The sequence below is a fragment of the Monopterus albus genome, unplaced genomic scaffold (genome assembly GCF_001952655.1).
Source record: "Monopterus albus unplaced genomic scaffold, M_albus_1.0 scaffold360.1, whole genome shotgun sequence".
Classification (NCBI taxonomy): domain Eukaryota; kingdom Metazoa; phylum Chordata; class Actinopteri; order Synbranchiformes; family Synbranchidae; genus Monopterus; species Monopterus albus.
The window spans coordinates 222,315-248,340 of record NW_018128240.1 but is presented as its reverse complement, the minus strand read 5'-3'; the positions used below and the strand labels follow the sequence as shown (position 1 = coordinate 248,340).

The 26,026-nt window shown below is 42.4% G+C and overlaps 1 protein-coding gene across 1 annotated transcript in view; it reads left to right on the top strand.

Annotated features, from left to right (window-relative positions):
* Positions 1-24,272, top strand: part of galnt10 (UDP-N-acetyl-alpha-D-galactosamine:polypeptide N-acetylgalactosaminyltransferase 10 (GalNAc-T10)) — an 80,425-nt gene extending 56,153 nt beyond the window's left edge. Inside the window, exons 7-12 of the mRNA XM_020625584.1 lie at positions 4,470-4,587; positions 9,936-10,043; positions 14,751-14,972; positions 15,235-15,351; positions 18,068-18,217; positions 19,290-24,272. Of these exons, the coding sequence (XP_020481240.1) occupies positions 4,470-4,587; positions 9,936-10,043; positions 14,751-14,972; positions 15,235-15,351; positions 18,068-18,217; positions 19,290-19,454 (880 nt within the window). The 3' untranslated portion in view covers positions 19,455-24,272. The remainder of the gene's footprint in view (positions 1-4,469; positions 4,588-9,935; positions 10,044-14,750; positions 14,973-15,234; positions 15,352-18,067; positions 18,218-19,289) is intronic.
* The last annotated feature ends 1,754 nt before the right edge of the window (positions 24,273-26,026 follow it).

Genomic DNA, 26,026 nt, shown 5'->3' with positions numbered 1-26,026 from the left:
TTGACTTCCACGGCCTCACATCTCATAGTCAGAGACCATATCTCTTCAACAAAGCAAACGCAGAGTTCAGACCTGTGTGTGTGTGTATGTCTTTTTCGGCCCGTCCTTCTCGTCAGCAGTATTTCTAGGTCCGCTACGAGTCTGCTAACCTTCCTGAGTCACTATAGGCTGTAAAGTGTAGCCTGTTTACAGTTTGTCTTGACTCAACACAGCTGATACAGCCAGCTTTCTTCTATGTTAATTTATAACTAAAAATAACCTTTTTGTGCATGTTGCAACAACTCGTCCACAAAGAAGACATTTTACACACCATGCAGTCTGAACTGAACCACTTACAGGATAACAAGTAACATCTGTATTCACGTACATTTACTGCAGTTGTTTACTGATGAAATATGCAAATGCAACAATCGATCGCAGGATTTCAAGTATTGATTTTTTTTAAAAAAGAATCGCGGCTAATCAGAAAATTGATATTGTTGTCCAGCCCTACCCAGAGACAGACTTTGTTGTCTAAAACTCTGCATGCAATGCCAGACACACCATTTGTAAACCTCGGGGGGATTAGTTGGATGTTTCTCTATGAGCGTCCTGGGAATACAGTAGGTATGGTGATGCGGGGCAGCTGTGGTGCAGGAAGATAAGAGACAAAGGAAGAAGGATGAGCAGCAGAACAATCAGAATCAATCCTCATTTCGTGAATTAGTCTGCTCTTCTTGCCCAGTGAAATGACCTTCATCAGTGCAAATCCAATTTGAGTCGCAAAGATTTTCATTTTCATTCTGATTGACATTGTCGCAGCGAAGAATGAGCCTCTGTGGGACAGCAGAATCCATCTTGGAGGCGTGTGTGTGTGTGGGAATATGATTTTATCCTTGTTCTCATGCCTCTGTCATTGTCTCTTTTGTCAGTGCCATCACCTCTCTTTCTTTCTTTCTGTCAGTCCCATCCCTCATCCCTCCTTCAGGCTTGATGTTTCATTTATGAGCTCAGAGCTTAGCTCTCTCTCTCTCCTCAAGGTCAGTGGACTAAGATGGAGAACTTGAGCATTTCTAATTAAATCTTAATTGTGAGTTGGAATATTTATGGACCATCAAGTTAAATCTTTTTTTCTCCAGCACAGTGACACTTACCAAAGAGCAGTGACTAAGGAAGACCAACAGCTGAAGAAAATGATTCCTGCTCATAAAAACACCAGCAGCTGTTTAGCTACTTTAACACAGGAAAACCGTCTAAAATTAATAAAAATAGTTTTTGGTATAGAAACAGAGAATATAGAACACTATGTGCAACTAAAATACAGCCTCAACTACGTAAATAGCTGAGCAAAGACCAATTAAGAGTCTGCCCAAGGTTCCACTCTCAAATTTCAATATCTGACCTGAACGTCCTGCAGCTTCATACACAGCCTGGGCAAATGATAAAGCCAGTGTTTTACTTGTATTGTGTCTTAGTTCTTTCTGGAAGCACTGAGGCCAGTTGAGTCAGTGCTGGTCAGTGTTAATTCAGTGGAGCTGCACCCTGGCTAAAAGCAAAACTCTGCAGTGATACTTTTACAAGACCAAATTTAACAGTATTTCAGTCACTGTCACTGAAACAGAGACGTTAACTCAAAACCACAAATGTCATTAGGATACATTTACAACAAACGTTTGTGCCAATCCAGCTGATGTTGAGTTACTTCCATGAAATAGATCCATAAAAACTTTCAGAAAGCTTTGCTGCATCTGTATCAAGGCCTGTGGCAGTAGAACACCCAACAGTGGCTGAGACGTTTCACGAAAAACAAAAATTACCAAACACGATTATCAATGAAGGTGCACTGACCACAAGCCTCATTTTTTTTTATAGTTTATTGTGTTGGCACAGTAACTTGTGGGATTTATTTAAATATACTGTATATAATATGGGCCCACCATTGTTTTAAGAATAAATTCAATTACATGCCTCCCAGCAGCTGCTAAACAATGTAGTTGCTAAGCAACACAGGAGCAGCAGTGTGAGCGGTGGCTCGGGGTCAGCACATTATCATTTTAAATTCAGTGTTGTGCAACTACAGGGGTGCTCATCAGGCTTTGAATAGTGCTTCACTGTTTGACAGAATAAGGGAGAGAGCTGTTACTGCTCCTGCTGTAACCTGTATTCACCGAGTTATTATGAACATTCACGTGGATGCTTGAGCAAAATTCTGTTTACAGCTTAAGAGAAAGGTCACTTTTGGTAAATCACTGCAGAGTCACAGGGTCAGACACACATGACACAACCCTGTCAGCCTGGAGTTGAACTACTATGATATTCTGTAGTTGTTGCAACAGGACACTCTTCAAACATATAAAACAAAAACCTTCATAACCAGCGTGCAAATTACATTGTGCATTTTGGGGGGTTCCTTTCAACCAGGTTTGGGGGTTTGGGAGTCACTGTTGTCTGTATTTCATTCGGCACAACTCCAGGGAGGTGAAGTATGTTTGTGTTTTCTCCCTCTGGCGAACAAGAGCTAACCGTCTCCACCCCTCAAATCTGTGGCCGCACAGTGTCTGTGCTCTCTTCGCTCAGCTCGCACACTCCAGTGGCCATACAGCAGCTGGCATTCACTACTCGTTGTGAAGTCAAACACACACACGACTCACCCCATTCCTCTATCCTTTGTCTCCTGAGGAAAGCCTAGAAGGTGTGTGTTTGTGTGTCAGCTTTGTGTTATCTTCATTTTTCTTTCTCCAGCATTCACTGTAACCCAGTCAAGCGAATCAAGTCAGTGTGGGAAAACATATTTAAAGAGTTGGGAGGCGATACGTCTCTACTCATTCAAGCCTGAATCCCATTTTCCTACAAGTTTAAAATCTGCTCTTTATTAGAAAGGCACAAACACAGACTGTGCAATCAGAAAGTCTCAAAACACGCCGTCCACCATGTCGTCCAAAGAGGAGAAGTGGCAGAAGCGCCCATCTTTGGTTTCTGTCATCAGAGCAGGTCATCTCCTAACCGAAAGGTTGGCGGTTTGATTCCCAGCTACTCTAGTTCACATGGCGAAGTGTCCTTGAACAAGACGCTGAATCCCCAGTTGCTCCCAGTTATGTCACTGGTGTGTGAGTGCTTGGGAGTGCAGCTGGGTGAATAGACAAAGAGTGTGAAAGTGATTTGAGTGTGCTGCAGTAAATGTGCTAAGGTCTGCTCAAGGCACTGTTGAAATTTGGGGAGGTGTATGTGTGTGTCAGTTCTTCTGCAAACCTCTGTGACCTCCATTTTCTCATAACCCCCCTCAGTGTGCTGATTTGCAGAGAAGTGTATCTTTGAACCGTGGTTCCAGCTGAGGACGTTATGCTGTTTGGCACAGCACATCTCGTCACAGTGGTTCGGTGGGTTAATTGGTTTTGTTCTGTGCAGTGTCACTGGATTGCTAAACACATAAAAACTGATTCTGGGGAGGGAAGAAGCCCGAGTCGTATCACAGTCTGCATTTCTCCTGATTTAATTCTCGATGGTCAAAAACAGGATGTAATGGAGCTGAGCAACTCTAGTTTGGAAAATAAGCCAAGTGATAGCAGTGCACCGATCAGGAGTGCAGCAAGGCACTAATCTGACGAATGAGGCACACACCTAATTACTGTATATGCAGGGCAGGGCTCCAGGCCGTGAATGATCAGTTGCATTTCCAACCAAATTTATTTAAGGTCCTAGTGGGTGTGACTGCAGAACAAACAGGTTATGCACAAACGAATGCTCTCACTATAGAAATGGCAGACGTAACAATCTCCACGATACTGTCAACGCAGCGTTTTTTTTGCAGGTTTGTCACTCACTCGTCTCAGGAAGCAGAGATTTCCAGTCTATCAAATGTGTCAATCCACACTGACCCTGAGACACACTGGTCATCCTTGGACCCCTTGTTTGCACTTTGAGTGTATTTTTTCCTTTGTTGCATTTGAAGTGGAATCACCACAGACAGCTGTTTAACCAGGTCGATCACCCGTTGGCCTCTTTAGCACCTTTTTACTTATGCTTCAAAACAGATATGGTGCTACCGAATCTGAGAGACTTGGTGGCACCAGTCCCACCATGATGAAATCTTAGCCTGGAACCCTGCAGGGGGTTAAAAAGTTGGAATTATGACTGTAGGAGCATGTTGAGTCAAATCTGTTTATAGTCATGCACCATGAGCCTTTTTAACACAAATACATGGGTTGTCATGTCTAATAGGTTTATTTCCCTCTTTTGACACAAAGTGTGAAATCACTAAATTTGTTCAAAAATGATTAGGCTGTCATTTACAATGTCACAGTCTTGTTTGTTTAACAAGAATGTCAGATAACGTTGTTTTGTTACATGTCATTTCTTGGTACCTCGACTGTCAGCCATAAAATAAGACAAAAAAGTCCCCCAAAACTATTTTGTTCATTGCATGCGCATTTCATGCAATACTTTCTTTTCTTTTATTTGTCTGTGATTGTGCATATCTTTGTGTGTTTCAGGTCACCGGTGATGGCAGGTGGCCTGTTTGCTGTGGACAGGAAGTGGTTCTGGGAGCTGGGAGGATACGACACGGGTCTGGAGATCTGGGGAGGAGAGCAGTACGAGATCTCCTTTAAGGTAAAAGTGAAAATCGTCTGCAGCGTCACTCTGACCTCTGTGTTACAGTAAATCTCAGGAGGGGAGTGTTGTGGGTTCTTGTGTGTTTTGTGTCACTCTGTTTGTACCGAGCTGCAGACTGTGCTGTGTTTTCATATGTTTAGCAGAAGTAACCTTGTGTAGCACATATTTATGTACAGTTCATCCCACGTTAGAAACATTGAGATTTCATTTTGGTGCTCAGTCTCAGTGTGTTATATTCTTTGTGCTTATTTTGTCTTTTGGCAAAGGAGTAGTTTATCTTTAACAGCCAATAGTGACTGGTGTTGTCCACCTGTTGTCAGTGGACACAGAATAGGCGAACAGTAGCAGCTGCTAGGAAATTATAGTTTAAGAAATGTTATTTCTGCAAGTCATATCATGACTAGGTGACACAGCGGTGCAGTGGTTAGCACTGTCGCCTCGCAGCAAAAAGCTTCTGGGACTGGCCGGGGCCTTGAGGTTTGGAGCCAACATGTTGTCCCTGTGCCTGCGTGGGGTTTCCTCCAGGTGCTCCGGCTTCCTCCCACAGTCCAGAGACATGCTTAGGTTGACTGGTGACTGTAAACTCCCTGCAGGTGTGAGTGTGAGTGTGTGTCAGCCCTGTGATGGACTGGCCACCTGTCCAGGTGTACTCCGCCTTTTGCCCAGTGTCACCTGGGATCGGGACAGTGAATCAGACTGAAACATAGCTAATATTGTTTCTACTATACAGTTCTTTATTCTACTTTTAATTGGTTTATATTAAATGATGTTAGATTTTATATTGTTTCTGACAGAGAAGGTTGTACAAAAATTTAATCATGTACTGTATTTAATTTAGAATTTCTTTAAAGCTCAGACATCTACAAAACATTTGCAGTGTTTTGACAATGCACGACACTTATTTGTTTATCCACAGCTCTTTCACTGCACAGCAACAAGGGTCACTGAGAATATGAGACACTCCTCATTTTACAGTAGTTTCTACCCTTGTTTCCGTCATTAGATAATGCTTGTATCTTGTGGCTCAGCATGAATTATTCTGTGTGCAAATTGACCTGCATGTTAAAGCCAAGCCCCCCCACTTCAGTCTCCTCTCTGCTGCCTTTGTCAGTAAGCTCTGGACGCACCGAGCGGCCCGTCACAATAATTGAATTCTGCTTTGAATGACTACAGTCTTTTGTCGTCTCACTCAGTTAAGCACAAAGGCCACTGCTGGGTAGTTTGATCTGATGTGACATGTGCTGCAGTGTGATTCTACTGCAGCTGTTCCACAGAGTCAGATTCCCAACACCATAGCTTAGTTGTTTATAAAGAATGAATTCACAAATTGAATTCACAGTTGAAACTGATTTGCCTTCTGCTGTTTCTTCATACTAAGGCATACCCTGTTTGTTTACTAACTAATACTGAATAATAGGAATTCATTATATACTGTAGTGGCTTTAGAGATGATTCAGCCTCCTTCAGATTTAGGTGTTTCATTTTTATTCAATTTGTAAAAATGTCCAACAGCACGTTTTCACTTTATAATCATGGTTTATTGAGTGTGGGCTGAGTGTGGGTTGAGCGTGGCCATTTGTGTCCATTTAAAATTACAACTCAAAGTGCAAGAAGTGAAGCTACTGTAAGTGACATGCACACATTACACAGGACCAGATCATTCACCGGAGCAGTTTGCTTCACAGAGTTTTTGCAGGGGCGTGAAAGAGCAGTTTGAGAGCAGAGAAGGAGCAGAGGAGTCGCACTCCGGTGTGGACCAAAACAACCACACCTAGAGCCTTTACTGGATGTGGTCTCGATCCAGTCCCAAATGAGCTCTGGAGTGGTTTGTTTGTGGCGGGAATGTGATCTCACCTGGATCCACTGCATGGAGTAGCCTGTTCTGCCCCTGTATGCTGTTGTTGGCATAGTCTCGTTGTGTTTGGTATATTGCCCAGATAATGACCACAACTATGAGCAAATTCCAATTGTGCCATTTCTCCATGTTGTAGAGTAAAGATCTTTTTATAGGACTATTCACCAGTACAGAACACAGATCTTCTTCCTGTGTTCACATCCTCGATCCCACCCCAGACACACTTAACATTGTCTTGTGATGTGCAGTGATGCATTTTGGTTCAGTTCTGGGTAAAAAGAAACTGAACCAAGGAGAAAACTGACCAAGTCTACAAACCGGTCCACTGATTCAAACTACTGCATAGGAACTAGAGGTTTGAAAATATTGGATTTTATAAAAATATTAATTTAATTAAAAGATTGTTTTAAGAACATGGAGTGCTGAATCTTTACTAGAATAGCTAAAGACAGAGTACAGGCATCCTCAGAGACTGAGCACATTAAATCCAAATGTTATTATATCGTTGATTGTACAAAGTTTAGACCAGAAACACTGTGACTCTGCTTTTAATAAGTAACAGCTATACGAGCAAATAACCAGCTATTCATTTCACTTCGACTGAAGTATGGTGACTTCCCATGTCAGTAACTGAGCGGCTTGAGTTTCGAGTTCAGTTTGGAGGGGACCTAAAACCAAAGGTAGAAGACGTGTGAACTCACCACAGTGAGTCGGTCGCAACCTTCTTCCCTTTTCCTTTGTTGGTGCGTTGCTTCATTTATTTGCATGCCGCCACCAACAAATGTTCATCAGTGAAATAGTGGGAACCTGTCTGCAGGAATGTGTATTACCTTGCCTGCATGAATACATATGCAGCCTTGTCTGCTTTCATGAGGAACAAACTAAGCCGAGGTATACTGATAACAGCATTGCTCAACAGCACTGCTTGTGCTCAGGAACACCTCAGAGAACCTTTTGGCCATGCAGACTTAGAGGTTCTCTGAGGTGTTCCTGAGCACAAGTGGTGTTGTTGAGGTATGCATAGCCAAAAGTATCTCATGTTTTCCAAGTAACAGTTACCTTTTATTAAGTAGGATTCTCTGTCTCCTAACCTCACAAAGGAAGCCATGCTCCTCATTTTCACAACAGTTGAAAGATCTGCTTACTGCCCACAATCAGAAATAATCAGATTAATTCTGTGCATGTGAATAACTTGTTGTTAGGATGGATGGGGTCGTCGGCACTAAATAAAGTTCATTCTGTTTATAAGAGAGAGAAGTATCATCCTGCACATTGATGCTGTGGGTTTAGTGTTTGTGTTTTGTATAGGTTGTGTGTTAAAGGTGAGTGATAAGGCTTTCAATTTAATCTGACTGGTGCTGAACTCAAGCTCCTGATCCCCTGTGCAGCTAGGCGCCCCTGTTATTAAGCTTGAGTGTTTCAGCGCCGGGATGAAGAGGATGGAGGGAATTGGCGCGGTAGGACAGACCTTCCCTACGGCGAGATGTGGAGAAGGTGCATTCAGTCTGCTTTTTCCACCAAGTTCTGTTAGTCTAAGCTAGAGTGGTGCAACAAACCTGACAGGGAGTAATTGAACTGAAATAGCAGCCAGCTGATGTCCACTCTGGGGGATGAGGAAGGCGGACGATGCAGAATATCAACCAACCAGCTGGAAATTGCCAAGTACAAACCAAAAGAACACCCAGGTCAAGGAAAGAGCAACATTTTCATTCATTCTGACTTTCTGAGACTCCCCTGTGGCCAGTCTGTGTCCATCATATGTGCATGAGAATGAAGCTGACCTCCAACCTGCTGAGGTCCTGATGGAGTAGAACTTCAAAAATGGTTTTATCAAAGATGTTTTCAAGACTGAACCTGAGAGATTCTCATCACGATAGGAGCGGGAGTAGCCTGGAGGCCGGTATGCTACGAGGAGGCAGGAGAGGTCAGGGAAAATATGAATAACCCAGCACGGTTTATTGTGTTTGAATTGGACATAATTGAATCCACAGGTGTGCATATTACACAATCAGCTGAAAAGGAATTCAATTGGTAATTTGTTCTAAAGGACCAGCGTGTTTGCAAGTAGCTCATTAACTAGAGGTCATGTATACTGGATATTTTTGTCTAGAATGTTCAACTACATACTCTTTGTGGTGTATTTTACATGATTTCAATAAGCCTTTGGTTTTCCTTTTTACTGTAAGATTGAGTGATTAGTGTGAAATGATTTGTCACTCAGCAGAAAATTCATAAAAAAACTTTAATAATCAGTTTAAATGAGGATTTTGTATTTTTTTCGTTTTCTTGTTATAAATTGAATATGTGTGAGTTTAGGTCAGATGGTCAGCTGACATCAAGCATGTGTTTCAGATAGATGGGGTGAAAAAGTCAAAATCAGTACAATAGTTCTTCCAGCGCAGCTCAACACCTGCCTAAGTAAAACAACTGAAAGTTGGCTCTGCTTTTCCTAAGTAGCTTAACAAATCCAGTTTTAGTCTTTGTCATGTCACTAAGCATGGCTGACTTGCCTCGTTCTTACTGATGTCATTTACGCTCTCTCAAACACATGTACTTACGAGCAGTTTGGAGGTTGTCTCACTCGAGCACTGCTCACAGAAGATTAACATCTGCAGTTTTTTTAAGCTTTCATCTACTGGTCCCATCTAATGCATTATTAATCATGAACATGAGTCAGACTGCACAGACGTGTCTTTATCAATCCCTCCTAGGATTCTTGACCCTGTAAACATATACGACCCTAATATACAACTAATCTAAATATTGTCGTCTCATTAAAACAGTGATGAGAAGAATCTTAACTTGCACCTTTTTGAAACCGTTTGACCAAATTGAGCTATGGTCTAAAAACAGGTCTGCTGTCTTACCGGTCCATTTTGTAACATCTGACTTGTACAATCTTAACTGAAAAAATGTTTAACTTGCATCTTTTTAGACCATATGAACAGCTTGATCACTGGTCTAAATAATGGGCCTGTCTTTTTACAAGTCGGAGCAGAATCTCTCGCTGAGAAGCTGCTCACATGCAACAGGGTCAAATAAAAATTAAAATCATTCCTTTCCTTTTATGGCCTAAAGTACTTTCTAGGCATAGTAGATAACTACACTAAAATGGTATAAAAAATAGTTTAACTACTTGAATCACTGTGCAAATATGAATGGAGTTGAACCAGCAAGCTACTTTAAACTACTAGCTTAATTACATGTAGCTCACTATGCCTCAGCGCTGACTATAAAACGCCTCGTGCCTGTGGAACAGTCGTCCTCCCACCTTGACCATCTTGCCTTTTCTTTCTCCTAACCTTGCCTCCCTCCACTGCTTTGTCTTCTTTATGTTTTCCCACGCTTTGACTTTCTTACAGTCCACTGTGTTTCTCTCTTTTTTTTTGGTTGTCAGCTCATCTGATATTCACTGTTCAGTTACATGGTACAAACACCAGCACGACAGCTTTGACGCCCCCACATATCATCTTTTTATCTCTCTCTATAGGTGTGGATGTGTGGCGGTCGGATGGAGGACATCCCTTGCTCCAGGGTAGGACACATCTACAGGAAGTATGTCCCCTACAAAGTTCCTGGTGGGGTCAGCTTGGCCAGGGTGAGTCTTAGATTGTTTGACTGGTGTGTTCATGTGGACCCAAGGATCTTTAATATTATCTGTCTTTATTGCCTGTGACCATCTCAAGGTTAGATATCAGACCTGTTGTAGATTGCGCAGAGGCTTTCTTACTGTGTACAAATGACCTATGATCATGCTAGTCGTGCTGATGGTTTCATTTCTGGGATGTTTCTGAAATGTTTGCTGCCATTCCAGACTTTCTTTTTCTGCTTCTTTATTTGCCATTTTCAGAACAAAACACCCGTGGGTTCTAACCCGAACTGAGAACAGTGATGTCTATTGATGAGCAAGAGTAGAACAGACTTTGTTTTGGATGTTTTGAGCACCACAAACTAAATCCCATTCATCTCCATTGTACTGAGTGGTGGCAGGCTTTGCCAGCTGGGGATGGCTGTCAAACCTAAACACTTTTTTGTACCAATTCAGATACATTATTTGCGGTGAGACATGTAAACTGCAGTTGCCAAAACTCCCCAGTCTACCATCAAACATCTGGTCACAGTTGTAGTCTTTCCGACTTCTTTGTTGACTTAGTTCCCTATTTAATTAATGACTTTTCCAGTTTCAGACTATTATCATTTACACAAACGTTTTGTACTGTTACTTGTCATGTAGCATCTGCGGACTTTGGGTTCTTGTGTTGAATGAAATTCAGGTGTTCTCTTAGCACTCAGTGTTGTAATTGAGTCATTAACCTTGAGTCTGAGTCGAGTCCCTGTTACCTGAGGCAGAGTCATCAAAGGCTACATTAAACACAGCTCTTACCATTTTCAAAGGAGTTTATTTAGTTTGACACAATAGCCAAACAAATGCACACACACGACTTAGAAGTGAACAGTTTGAGTTTTTGTATTAGCACAGTGCAAACAAACAGGATTATATCATATCAATATCTTATGCCTAATTATTATGGCCCGTTAGTCCAAATGAGTTCACATGCTCAAGTCCAACTCCAGGTCCTGCAATGCTGTTGGTTCTAGTGTTGGAAATCATTCACATGGTGACTTTGTGATCCCCTAAATAAAACTGAAAATGCAAAAACCTTTTTTTATTTTGTAATTTGGGTGGACTGACCATTTAAAACATCATTTAAATCAGCTGTATCAGACCCCAGCATCCACAAACTACAACTTAGATCACACTGCAGGTCTTGATAGCATGTGCGTAGCGATGTACCTGACAATTTGCAATCGAAATAGACATAATAATAAGAAGAATATCAAGAAGAAGGAGAGCTGCAGGTCTTAATGCTCAGATCGGATTTTTTGCCGAAATCCGATTTTTTTGCGCTGTTGTTCACACTGTCATTTAAATGCGACTGCAATCTGTCTCATGTGTGAACGGTATACGGCCCTGAAGTGACCCGCATGCGCAGAAGAGAACGTGACGTCAGACGCAGCGTACTCTGTTTGCGGAAATAAAAATGAATGTGGGTCGTGATAGCATGTGCGTAGCGATGTGCCTGACAATTTGCAATCGAAATAAAGACATAATAATAAGAAGAATATCAAGAAGAAGGAGAGCACAAATATTGCTTATGGCCTTTTGTGGAGCAGTGGCTGCTACCTCTGTACAGAGGAATGTGTGGTTGCGGAGTCGGAGCCAGGACTGGTGGGATTCCGTGAGGGGCTTCACGGACACAGAATTAATTAATAATTTCCAAGTGAGAAGGGAAACGTTGTCACAACCTCAATCACCGTTGTATGCCATTTTTTATTACCCCTCGCCTCCTCCAGTGCAGAATTGTGACGTCTGTTGCATTTCAATGACATAAAAATCGCATGAAATGCGACCTGGCCGTTCAGACTGAAGTCGCATTGCAAAAGATCGGATACGTATCTGATTTAGGACCACATATGAAAGTGGCCTGGGTCGGATTTGAAAAAAATGGATTTGTGCTGTTAACACTGTCATAAGGAAATCCGATATGGGTCGCATTTGGGCAAAAAGATCGGATTTGAGTCACTTCAGCCTGCAGTGTGAACGTGGTCTAATAGTTTCCCAATAATGAGCCCAACTTTCTTTACTCAGTTTAGTTTTAGCGCTGCAGCCCAGTATGAAAAAAATATATTTTTAATGATCTGGCCTGTAGCTGAATTTGGTTCATTATGCATGGTTCAGTGTCAGCCTGACACTTGGCTTTGTTTGGCTCAGAGGAATATGTAATTAAACCTCTTGGCCTCTGGTTTTGTCTTGTGTGTCTGACCATTAGACCCCAGTCGGACTGTACTGAATGCTGATGGGAACAGGCAGTAGCTGAAATGCTCACTGTACCCCTGGCTGGGAAGAATTTAGTTTAATCTCCTGTGTCCTTCTTTGCATAGCAGTTTCAAAAGAATCAAATACCTTCAGCAGATTTGCTTAATTTAAGTAGATACCTGGTCGGTCAGATAGTGCTATATATTGATTAACCACTGAGTTCGCAGCCAGCTCACCCTCAGGTTTGTCCAACAGAACAGCTGTCGCAGAGGCGGTCTGAAGTGCAGGAGATCATGCAAATGTTTTGTGTTTTGAAATAGCTCCAAAAGAATGGCAGGCAAAGCAACAGCCCATCAGGTTTGATGCTCAAGTTACAGTAGAGGAGAAAATGGCATAAATGTAAGAACTTGATGACATAGTTTGGGAGCAGATTCTGAGTCACACGAGCGCTGCGGCAAAATGGTGTTGTTTGGCAACAATTAGCTGATTTCATGTTATTTTTGGCCCATTCATGTGGACGTGAAAATGTGTTGTTTTCACACATAAACATTTATCACAGCAGCAGTGTAGGTGCAAGCAGGGTATTGAAATCAGTCCCAGTAATGCTTAACCACAAAGTTTGGAATTTTAAGTAATTAAAATGATCAAAATAAGTGGCAAATATAGTTATTATTAGTTGATCGTTTTATATAGTTATTCAAATTATGAACTTTGTCATTTAGTTATCATCCTACAGCAACATTTACAAAAGCAGTGAATAATGATGTAATTAAGATAGTTGGAATACATTACTGGCGGGGGGAGGCTTCAGATAAAATTCCAGAAAGAACCACAGTCACCGTTGTTTAAAATTTTAATGTTTAAAATATAAAAGGGATTTATTTAACGCTAACTACGCAGCCAATAATGTCCAAGTGAAACGCAAACTAGGCACAAATTAAAAAACCCTCATGACATTAGTGAGCCTGTAGATACAGTAGATGTTTTTGTGTTTGTGTGTAAGAGAAAGAGAAGAAGTGCCAGGCAGACTTCTGTGGGAGGGTGGGCAGACAAAGGATTATGAACCTGAGGTGGGAACCTTAAGGTTCCAACAAAGTAAACAAATCTTTCATACCAACTCACTCCTGCAATAACACTGAGATCCCAGTGTGGACGGATGTGACACATCAGTGGAGAAGAAGAACAGAGAAGACCATACCCAGTCTGTCTGAGCTGAAACAAAGACCAGGCTCAGACCCAAAATAGATCCATAATCCTGCTCAGCATCTAGCTTGTCTTGTCTTAGTGGTCATGGCAACATTACATTACAAAACGGCTGAGATCGATGATGCAATTAGTACTGTCTGCCTGGCGCTATAGAGATGAAAGGCGCATAAGGAGAAATGGGTCTAAATATAGAAGAAAGTTGTGGTGTTTGTAGTTGCTTCCCCCTGCTTGGGCTTGAAGGCGGTAAATTACAAACTGGTGGCATGTAGTTTGACAGATGTGAGGATCTAACACCGAGATTTCAGGTGCATTATGGGAATATTTGGCCCAGTGTTTTAGAACGTAACTATATGAGTGACTGGATATCTTGACTGCTGTTGCTTTAAAGCAAATCTGTGTAAGCCTTTGTCATGGTTCACAGAGAGAAGCTTTGTGCATAGAGAAGATCATTATTTTGCAGAGTACCACGGGATCGGGTAGATTCTCTGTAGCAGGTAGAGACACTGAGAACACAGGCCCTCTGGACACATCCATCCATAGTCCAGTGTGCCTGTGTCTGAGTAGACCTGCCCAAGTCCGGTCTACATGGAGGGAGGCAGAACCACTGAAATCCACTCCCCCTGGAGAGCACAGAGTTTAGCTGCAGGCAGTGAACTATGCTATGAGGAGTCTGTGTGAGTGAGTGTGTGGCTGGAGGGTTTTTCCCACTACATCTGTACCTCCAAAGACTGGAGGATTTGTATGTGTTCTTCCCTGGGAGGCTCACTGAACCTGTATTCTTATTCATTTCACCATCCATGCCTCCAAGGCTGCTGGCATCTGTATTCCCAGACATGCGCCCGTACCACCAAGACTGACAGGAGCTGAAATTTTTACCCCTTTACACCTGAAGTACTTCAGGTGGATGGATTTCTCTTTGTTCAGGTGAAAATCTTTCATCTTTGCAATTGTCTGAGCTGAAAGCACCTGCTGATGAAGCTGCCTGCTCTGCAGTCACGGTTCACTCTAGTTCCACTCAGGCTGAAATTAAACGCTATTGATACAGCAAGATGGAAGCATATGGATGAAACCTTTTGTATGCTTTGAAGCTCCAGCCCAAACTAATTCCTGACCCTGATGACTTTTCTTAATATTGCATAAAAGATGAAAAGTCACAAGACTGTTGTTGCTGTGGCTCTGATATTTGTAGTTTTCTCTGTTGTACTCTGACAGTCATTTGCTGTCATCTTGTTGAACGGCTGAAACATGGAATGAAAGCTGATGTTTTCACTCTCATTTCAGAACCTGAAGCGTGTGGCAGAGGTGTGGATGGACGAATACGCTGAATACGTCTACCAGCGTCGGCCCGAGTACCGCCACCTGTCGGCAGGAGACATGACTGCGCAGAAGGAGCTGAGGAACGGGCTCGGCTGCAAAAGCTTCAAGTGGTTCATGAGTGAGGTGGCCTGGGATCTGCCAAAACACTACCCACCAGTGGAGCCTCCTGCTGCTGCGTGGGGAGAGGTACAGTCGCCTCTTGTATTGCAGTCATATTAAATATCTCACAAAGAGCTTGATCAAGATCATAATAATAATAAAAATCAAATCTTGTGAGCTAAGTCAATAAGCCTGAAACCTGAGCCAACAGAACTCACCTGAGTGAGTCCAGGTTTAGAAGAAAACCTGCTGCTCTGTGAATGATCATCATCTCTTCATCATCACTTACAGCTGAACGCCCCTTGTGTCCTTGTGCATTCGACTTAGCTGTTGTGTCTTTCTGCGGTAGATTCGTAACGTGGGCAGCAACATGTGCATGGAGAGTAAACACTTTGTGTCAGGGAGCCCCATCCGACTGGAGAGCTGTGTGAAGGGACGGGGCGAGGTGAGCTGGAGCCATGGACAGGTGAGCAGCAACACATAGATATCCCTGCTTGTCAGAATGGAATTGAAATTTTTAGTGAACAGATTTGTAGTCAGACCAAATTAGACATGACTGTAGGGCAATGTTGAGGACATAACTTTGTCCCTGTTGTCAGAAAATGGCTTCCCTGTAGTGCAACAGACAAAACAAATCATGGTCAAATTAATCTGATATATGTCAAACATCCAGTAAGTTAATAAATATGTGCAGACAAATTGCTTAAAATTATTTGAATAAATGCAGTTTTAGTGAATCACTTGACCTAGTAAATACACAATGAAACTGTTACACATTGGATGTACAGTAATAGTGTATTCCACACTGCTTCAGTGCTCTGGGTGTCTGCAGGTTCACTTGGTTTAGAGTAGCAGAGGCCTGGGTGGGTCCACATTGTATCTGGTCTGATCAGGTCACAAGCAAACAGCCATGTGCTAAACGAAAGTAAACCCCTGCACATATATTCCCAGTGGGATGCTGGGCCACCACGCGCCACCAGAACAGCTCCACTTGGCACTGACTCCAAGTCTCTGGACTTTCCTGGAGGGATGAACACTGTTCTTCCAACAGATGTTTCCTCATGTGGTGTTTTGGTGATGGTGGTGGAGATGCTGTCTAACGCGTCGCTCCAATGTCTCCCATAGCTGTTCACCTGGGCTGAGACCTAGTGACTGGGAAGGCCACAGCATCTGGTTCACATCATGGTCATCCACGTGTCCTACAGATGGGGACACTGTCACCCGTCTGTAGGGTGGAGTTGTGTTGTCTCTTGTCTCAGGTCTATGCAGCAATGTGTCTGTTGCCTGAGTGGATACTGACTGCCGGTCAGCTCTCATGTGGTACATCATATTGCAGGAGGACATTGTGGTTAAGTTTTTGATCAGGTCCAAAATTCTGAACACTTCTAATCTTGGGTGCCTCTGTTTGTTTCCACCCAGCTTGTCTCATTATGGTGAATGAATTCCCAGCACCTCGAGTTAAAAAGGTTCCACTGGTCAAAGTGTTTGAGTAAGATCAGAGACAGATCAGACACATGGCTGCTCATGGAGAAAAACCCCTGAGTGGGAGTTGAACCAGGCATTTTTTTAAGGCCACTCTGTCCCAAGAGAGATGTAAAAGGTCCTCTTAGTAACTGTTTCTTTTGCTAAACACACATAAATGTCAGAGGGACTTACACAGATCCATAAACAACACACACACAGCTTCATTATCTCTGCATTGTCCTTAAGGAGACTGTTTGTTCTCGCACGTCACACTGAACATCTTTAAACCAAGCTCATAATACAACCTTTATGGATTGAGTGTCCCCTTTTGTTTCCACAGTTGAGATACTGCACCTCAGAGCTCTGACAGTTTAATTGCTTTAATCTGAAGATGCATTGTAGTTTAATCTGTATTCAGCGCCAGTGAGAAATGGATTTTGCTGCAAATCACAGGAGGCCCTCTGGCAGCTGTCCTCGTCCGGGCTTTTTGATTTGGTATGAGAGGAGCCAGGGAGCTCGTTTAGAATCTCTGTAAGCCAGCGAAGTGACGTGGACGTGCCTGACGGGCGAGATGCAGATGTTTCTCTGTTTTATTGTTAGACAAGAGAGAGATCAAAATCTGGAATCACTTTTAACAAGTCTACAGATGTTTTGTTATTTGTGACAGATGTAATAAATGCACGAGGACATGGCTCAGTTCAATTAATGCAGTAACACATCATGTCCAAGCATGTGATCAGAAATAATCAGCTACTTAGGGTCTGTGAAACCTAATACAAACAGTGCATCCTGCTCCTAGGTCACAGCTTTCAACAAGATGCACGTGTCAGTCCTGACTACTTTGTTTATCTGGCCGATTTATGTGGTTAGTGACAAACAGTTACAGGAGACAAGGCATGAACAAGGACAGCACCGATCAAAGTGTCATGAAAGACTCTGGGTGTGGTGAGTGGTATCTTGTTGCTGTGCTTGGATAAGTAATAATGGGTGGATTCATAATAAGAATATAAATAATATGCCTACCCTGATGTTTCCAGCTATAATACAGCTTAAACATCATCTGCACTGGAAGATAGTTACCCTTGATTTGCAGCCTGCACAAGTGACAGCGAACACCTGCTTGGTATGCAGTTTGAAAAATTAAAACTGTTCGAGAAACATTCACTGTTGCATTCAGTGGATTAATTTTAATAGGCAGTGTGAGCAACACATGCGGAGCCTTTAACAAGTGTAAAGGCCACAACAACTCTCATGAATAGTTTTCCAAGTTGGAGGAACCTTGACATTTTCCCTCAGCAGCATTAGAAAAGAAAAGCGGCATAAAAGAGCTTAATTATGTCCCTCCATTGAAACGGAGTGTACGGGTCGAAACCAGAGCCTGAAGGGAAGAAAGATAAAATTCATGCACCATGTGTCAGGATTTTTATTGTGTGTTACTTACACTAATAAGCCTAATGGGGTTACAGGGTTTTAGCAGAAGTCAAACATGTTTTTGTTTTTCCTAGCTTGACGGAGGCACTGCAATTAGCAGTCAGATTATCTGACTCTGGTGCTGCATCTCCCCCTGGTCTGGTTTAATGAAGCTGGATAAGTTGATGCACAAGTCACTGATCAGTCCCCTCAGTAGTCTCTGTTTTCCTTTGCTGTGGAAATGGTATTTTATTAGTCATTAAATGAGAAAACAAAACGATGTTATAGCAGAGACGTGTTCCCTGCAGGTGTTCACATTTGGCTGGAGGGAGGACATCCGGGTGGGCGACCCCATGCACACTAAAAAAGTTTGCTTTGACGCCATCTCCCACAGCAGCCCCGTCACCCTGTATGACTGTCACGGCATGAAGGGCAACCAGCTGTGGCGCTACAGAGAGGTATGACAAAAGAACACGCACACAGGTGTCAGACCCCAAATTCTGTGTGTCAGTCTCTCTTTTCTGAACATCTCCCTTTTCTTTCTTTCTGTGCAAAACAACACCTCAAAATAAAGGGCTTCAAGGCTTTTTAATCAACAGAGTCTCGAGGCTGACACATTTATAGACCTCTTTATGCTCCTGTTATGCATTTAAGCCCATTTATTACAGAAACGCCATACAGGAGGCTATATTAGTAATTTTGTAGCATTTCTAGGACTTAATGCTGTGACACAAACAAGGCAGGATCATGCAGTACATAAAATGTTCAGGTAAATTTCAGCATATTTTGGTTGGTACTCAAAAATTGTGTCAGGAATTAAATCAGTGGTGGTGTCCGACTGTCTGAACATATCACAGCGTCTGTTTGGGTCGTTTATTACTGTTTATAACACACTTTAATGTGGTTGTAAGCAAAGATGATATTTTTCAGTGTATATAAATTAATTTGTCAGTAATTATAACTTCTCCTGTGAAGCATCTGCAGCTGTAATAGAAACTGAATGACTAATACACCGGTATACTGTATGCATAATTATACTTATTGATGTGTAACTACATTAATAGTTTCTTAGAAAACATTTAGTTCATACACAGATTTCTCCCAGGTAGGTGTGAAACTATTTTAAACCCACTTTAAACAATCTGCTAAGGCTGCTTCATAGAAGGGAATTAAAGTTGTGACAAATAGAGTAACATTTAAAACCAACCCTTACATCTGTAATTATTGTTTTATAAATACTGTACATCTATTAGTATGTGTATGAGCATTTTTAAATTGTTTATTCTGATTAAAAATGCTAAACGGGGGGGTTAAAATGCCATGTCCTGAAATCTTGGGTAATTGAATGCACCACCAACATTCCTACAAAGAAACTGGGGCTACACAGCTTGATGCTGTGAAGGAATATAAACCTTCATTCGTAGACAGTGAGCTAAAACCCACAGGGTGATCTGGCCCTTCTACGGAAGATTTTAAAATGGAAAAAAGTTTGAACTATTCTTCCTGTTTCTTTCTCCCTTCTTCCCCCAGGATAAGAGCTTGTACCACCTGGTCAGTAACAGCTGCATCGACAGTAGCGCGAGCGAGCGGCGAATCTTCATGAACACGTGTGACCCCTCCTCTCCCAGCCAGCAGTGGCTGTTTGAGAGAACCAACTCCACCGTACTGGAGCACTTCAACCGGGGCACCAACTGAGGCCCCGTGGCATCTAAGAGAAAAGACTCCTGATGCACACAGACGTGCATCTGCCGCTGCTGCGAAATGGGGTTTTCCCCTGGTTCCACGTTTACCTGTCGCCAGCGAGACAGCTGTTTCTGTCTGGGGTGCTCAGAGTGAGGCAGGATGGGATACGGTGGGGGGAGTTGGTGAAACATATCCTTGAGAGGAAAGACTGATGGATGGGTTTGTGTTTCAGAGTGACTGTGTGAGATGTATTTGTTCTGTCACTGCAGTGTGTGGCAGCGGGTCTGTCTACTTCCTGATGTTGATTGGTTATTTGATTGATTTTCATTCCTTTTGTCTATTTCAAATTTTCTCTGCCCCTATCTGTCGACTTTCATTCCCACAGTACTCCCTGGTACAGTTTCTCTCTCTGTCTACCTCCATCTTCTGTCTCCACCTCCCCCTCCTGTTTCTCCTGGTCTGCTTCTGCCTGTACATCCGTCTCTTTCTGCCTGCATGACTGCATCTTTGGCCACCTTCTCCATTCTCCTTCTCAGATCGCCTTATGTTTCTCCAGCTCTGACAGCCTCCCTGGGGGGACTCCAACTGAGCCAAGTCATCCTGACGCTTGGGTGAAGTCAGGCGGAACCACTCTGAAAATCACCTGGTGAATTGATTTTCCTTTACAACCTTCATCCAGCCTCTGTTCCCTCCCTCATTTTCCCCTTGCTCATGTCTCTCAGCCCCAGTGGGCTTGTAGTCTCCTGGTTCCTTCTCCTCCTCTCTGTGGTCGATGTGGTCAGAGGTGCTGTGAATTTACCAGGTGGAAGGTGACAAAGTGTGAAGGAAGGAGACAACCACTTTTTGCATGCTCCTTGCTCCCTTTCCTGCCATTTCTCTCCTTTCTTCGCTGCATTTAGTGATGACTTGTTCGCTGGTTTGTCACTGTGCTGTGTTCTTCTATTTGTCAGAGATGAGTGTTCCTAATGCCAGGGTCTGTGCAGTCCAGCTTCTACTGGCTAAGGGTTTTTGTTGTTATGGTAGTTGTGGTGGGGGCAGAAGCAGCTGCCACACCTCTGAGTCTCCCCCTGCTTTCTGTACACCCTTTGCTGCTTCCCAATCAGTTTCTGGCCACAGATGGCCGAGCGTGGGGTCACATCACGATGTGGAGCAGCGGGCAGGACAACAGACTGACGCCTGCTGGCCTTACTGCCTGCCTGGCTGGGTGACTGGTTGACTTCCTCTGTGACTGGCAGGGCAGCTGAATCACAGCAGAGCCGCCTTATTGACCGGGTGCCGAGCTGACACATCACTTTAGTGTATAGTGTGAGCAGGAGGAGAGAGCAGGGACAGGCTCGCTGCGGTAGCTCTGGGGCTGAGATGAAGGTGGGGGTTTTAAAAGCATTAAGCACTTGTGTAATGATAAACTTGAATGAAATCTTAGTGCCTTTTGGGAGAGGACTAGATGTCAGAGTGTGTATTTGCAGAAAGTGTGTGTGGTCCAGAATGTCCAGAGGAGCGTAGGGAACAATTCAGGAAGTGATTGGAAAAACGGGGAATATTTTTTCCAACAGTGGATTCTCTGTAGTCTCATTTGGAATCGAACGCGATATGACCTGGACACTGAAGGCAGCGCTGACTTTGTGACTCATGCATGACCTTCTGAAGCAACACACAGAACTGCTGGCTGTGAACAGAGATAACCAGATTTTGTCCACCATATGCTCTCCTGACCTTTTCCCACCTGTTCAATCCAAAGTGTTTTTATGGGAATTTTTTAAATCTTTTGTTTCGATCCTGTGATTCAGCTGACGATTTAGTTTGAACTACTGTTTAACATGATGTTCTGGTCTGTCGCCTGCACCCACTCTCTGATCTGGTTTTGTGAAGCAGAACAGTGTACAGTGTCATTTTCATCATCCGATCCAGGTGTTATGTTCTGGTGGAGCTTAATATTCAGTTGCAGACTAAAACAAAAGGTTGTTTGCACTGAGTACCTTTGAGCATGCAGACTGAGACCTTTCCAGATGTTCTACACGAACATGTAACAGCAGGAAACAGATGTGTTGTCAGAAAATCTGGATTGTACAGTTTATCATTATCACTTTAAACCTCCATGTGTTGAGGCCGAACTATCGCTGTTCATCACTGATAAACAGTTCCAGACTTTGCTTCATAACCCTGAGTTGTTCCCACATGTGGAGATCAGAGATGGCAAACAGCAGCACTGTTGCTGTGGCAATGTTTTTGTTCTGCTGTTTCTAACTGTTGACTACAAGGACTTTCCAGCATAGTCGAATAATAATTTACCCTTAAGACTCAATATTTTGGCTACCATGAGACTATTGAACACTGAAAATGGAAAATGCTACGTGATACTATCTTATCATGTGTGTCCAAACATCACAACCATCAGTTAAAAATGTATCAAAAATAGAAATGTGTATTATTATAAAAACAAATCCACTGCTTATTTGAAGAAGGAATCCACTGGAAACCCCTCCAAGCAAGACTCAGTGCATGCTGGTCTAGTGGGTTTATGGCTGGTACTAGTGGGTTTATGGCTGGTACAGGCCTAATCTCAACAAAATGCACTTTCAGATTAAAAGCTAGAAACTTTTGTCTTTTTCACACAGTTTCCCTGTGTTTTACATACATCGACTGCACTCAGAGCAGAGAGCTTTAAATTTAGTTTAGGTTTCTTTGTGTCATTTTCCTCCTGACCTTCAAGCTACACACCTGGACAACATTGACACACTGTTGGAGGCGCCTGCTGCCTCACATTCACTGTGTTAGCCAGGTCTCCATACAGGACCAAACACACATCTGACCTTTGTGTACACCCTGACTCAAGGCTTCTTCTTTTCTTTGACACAATCACGGTGATGGTGTTTTAAAAGCAATTCCCGTTTGAATCAGTAGTGTGATCTGGGCTGTTCAGTCATGTGAAGGACTGTTAAATATGACTTGTGGGTAAAGTTGTGTAGAGGGATACACGAGGCAACTTTCTGGGCTGAAATGAGACACTGGTTCAAATGTAAATAGCTTTGGTTGAGAGATGAAGTCTCTCTTCCTGTTTTTATTTTGCCATGTCCCTCCTGCAGAACAGTTTGGAAACATCTGGTTGGCCCTAACTCACTGAACTCAGCATTTGAGCCGCTCTTAAACCTGCAAGTTTAGTTTTATGACACTTTGACTATTTGCTTCAGTCTGTGCTGAGTCTGACTTCAGCAGTACTCAGCTGTTTTCACAAAATAAAGTCTGGTAATAGCAACAGTAACTTTACTCCAACAGGTGACAGTGTCAAGGCTGTGCCTGCCAGCTTGTCGTAAAGTGAACAAAAAAAAAAATCATTAGTTCAGCTTTAAGCACTAGCTGACTAAGGTGTAGCAGTACCTACTTTTGGCTGAGCTCACTATCTGCAGACTTTGTGACCATACTGTTAGTGTGTTAATCCCCCAACTCTCACGTCCTCGGGCTGGTTTTCAGTCAGTGCAGCTGTCTCTGTTTGAATTCACCCATGGGCAGAGCCAAGGGGTGCCAGAGTCGAAGTCTGATGCTTGTCAGTGCTAATTAAAGAAGAATGAAAATGCCTTAAATATAACTAACATTTTTCTGGTGCTTTGTAATTGATATTGATCAAATTAGTTTGATTTTGTATCCGGCATGGAGCATGATATTTGCATTCATGTCTCAGATTGCATTGATGTGGGGTACATAGTTTGATTTGCCTTGGTGGAGGGGGGACCACTGTGCATCAGCGATGTCCCTGGCCAGGAGTGAGAAAGAAGCGCAGCCAAAGTTAACTAAAGAAAGCACTACTGCATGTGTCTCATTTTAACACAAAACAAAAAATTTGATTAGCATTATTATTCCATAGAATTAGGGATTTAATTTACTTTTACATGTGTCTCAAATGTGCCACCCCTCTCTGACTCTGTGCCCCAGCCTGGCCAACCCTGTCCAAAATTTTCTAGATCTGCCCCTGAATTCAGTAGTGCAGATGATGATAACTGTTCTGTGGGATGGGACCATGGGATCTGGAGCAAACTAGATGATGTCATAGTGTTTTTAAACCTCTGTGCCTTTACACAAAATCCATCTTCTGAGCAACGATGTACAGGATCATTCATTGAGCTTTAGAAAAGAGAGAAATCTATTTTCATTGCAGAAATGGAACTTTAATGAGCTCTCTGCAGAAATTGCCCTTAGCTATTGAGCAAGATGTTGCTAACTGTATCCCCTGAAGTAAAGTCTGAATTGAACTGAATAAGCCTGTGATGATTTTTCTTTTTCTCAGAGTACATTGTACTTTTGCATTGCATGTTTTTATTACATCAAACTGTAACTGGGGTCTAGCGTCATGGCGACAGTTTACATTTGCTCTGTCCTGGCTTTCTCCACTGTGGTGCAGTATTAAAATCCCCTCATTACTAAATTGATATCTCCTAAATACCACAGTGTCCTAAACTATAGTCTAAGTGTGCAAAATCCATAATACTTTTCCACAGTGAATGGGATAAATGTGTTGCGTTTCATCGTGATTTCAAAATCCTTTTGTTTGTAACAATTTTCCCCCATGATGTATTTATTGTTCGTACTAACATTTCCTGAGCAATGTAAAGAAATCTTATTTTATAAGAGCAAAGGTTTTTAATGTCAGCAGCCAGCATCGGCCAGTCACACTATGGTGTGTACGTGTGTGCAAAGTGTACATTTTGTATCTCATAAAATATTTTTTTCTACTGACATTGCAACTGTAAAAGTGTATTTAGATATTTAACAGACTACAATTAAACTGGAATTGTATGATATTTTTGCTGGCAACTGTAAAATAAAAAGGTTTCTATATTTGGATGAAAATGTTTGTGTGTCTGTACCAATGAATTAAACACAAACTCGATCAGTACATGTAACCGTGTGGGAAGAGTGACAGTGAGAAGAAAGGTGCCCCCGCAACACAACTATTTACAACCTAAGCTAGCAGCTGCATTTCCTGTTTTTCATCCAAAATTAGTGTTAAATTACAATCCTGGTGTGTTTGTCACCAACAGTCCTCCATTGAGTTGTCTTTATTTTTCAGTCATTGCTAAGTTTAAAACATCCAGATCCAGGAGAAGTACTTCACTACAGTCACCGCTTGACTGTTTGAGGAACATCAGAATGTGGCTGATTTTAAACTTTTTATATCTTAACAGAAATAAAACTCTGTTGTTTGGCAATTCAGGTCCTGTCACTGACCTTTATCTTGATTTTGTCTCCACGCTTGGAACCCCTGGTCAAAAATTTGGGGGGTATTATTTGATACTGAAATGAAACTTGATAATCAGATCAGTTCGGTGGTGAAGGTCAGCTTTTTCCAGCTGATTGTTAAGTGAAGTCGTTTCTTTTGTTTGCTGATTTTCAAATGGCAGTCCATGCTTTCATCAACTCTACACTCGAATACTGCACTGTACTCCAGCAGGTTCAAAACGCGGCAGCTCACTCACATGACCACATAACTGCCATTCTGGCTTCTCTTCATTAGCTTCCAATTCATTTTAATTTGTTATTTGTTTTTAAGGCACTTAATGAATTGGCCCTTTCTTACCTCACTGAACTCCTATAGTGGCACAAGCCAGTTCGATCCCCGAGGGCCTCAAATTGGTTTCTTCTACCAAGAGCTAGGCACAAGCACTGGGGTGATCGCACCTTTGTTGTAATGGCCCCAAAACTGTGGAACAGTTTAGCTGTTAATATTACATCTGCAACAGATCTGCCAGTCTTTAAGTCACTGCTCAAGACTTATTTATTTTTCATCCTTTAGAACATAGTGGAGTCGACATGTCTCCTCATCTAATGTTTTTATAAACTCTTGCCTTTTATTTAACTTTATTTTTTATGTGAAATACTTTGGTCAACAAGTTGTTGTTTCTAAAGTGCAATATAGATACATTTTGATTTGATTTGATAAATTGTCCAGGCAGGAGTAGGCCTTTCTGAAAAAAAAAAAACTGTTGATGTCTGTGTTTGCACAGAAAATGTTGTAGCAGCCACAATCTAAGTCAAGACTTTGCAAGGAAATCAATCAAATGTAAGAGAAGACACCATGACAGATGTAGTTTCTCAGCTTAACTTCTCCAGCAGAACATATGCAGGAGCGTTTATTATCTGCATGAGATGACACAGCACCAGGTGAACGGAGAAGCTGCTCATTCAAGCCATAGTCATCTCCTCTAAATAACTTTTGTACGGCCGTCAGCTTTCTAATTTCCTCCCCTTGTCACTTCTTGTTGTAGGTTTTTGTTTTACATTTAATCGCTTCTGTGACTGATGGTGCAAAAACACACTTCCCCCAAACATTAATCCCATAATCATTTTGCCTGGCAAACCGCTAACTCTGATAGCTTTCAGGTTTCAGTGATTTATTCTTGGCTGGAGTGGTATTGCTTTTGCAAGTCGGCCCATTTCTCGGAGTCTCCTGGGACATCACGTAAACCTCAGCTTGTCACAGCGGCTGTGGGAGAGAGGGAGCATTTGGGTTCACTGTACTACACTGGAACACTTTATAGCCAATATCTTATTGGGGCTTTCACATAATTACACAATCACAGTAAAGTGGGAAC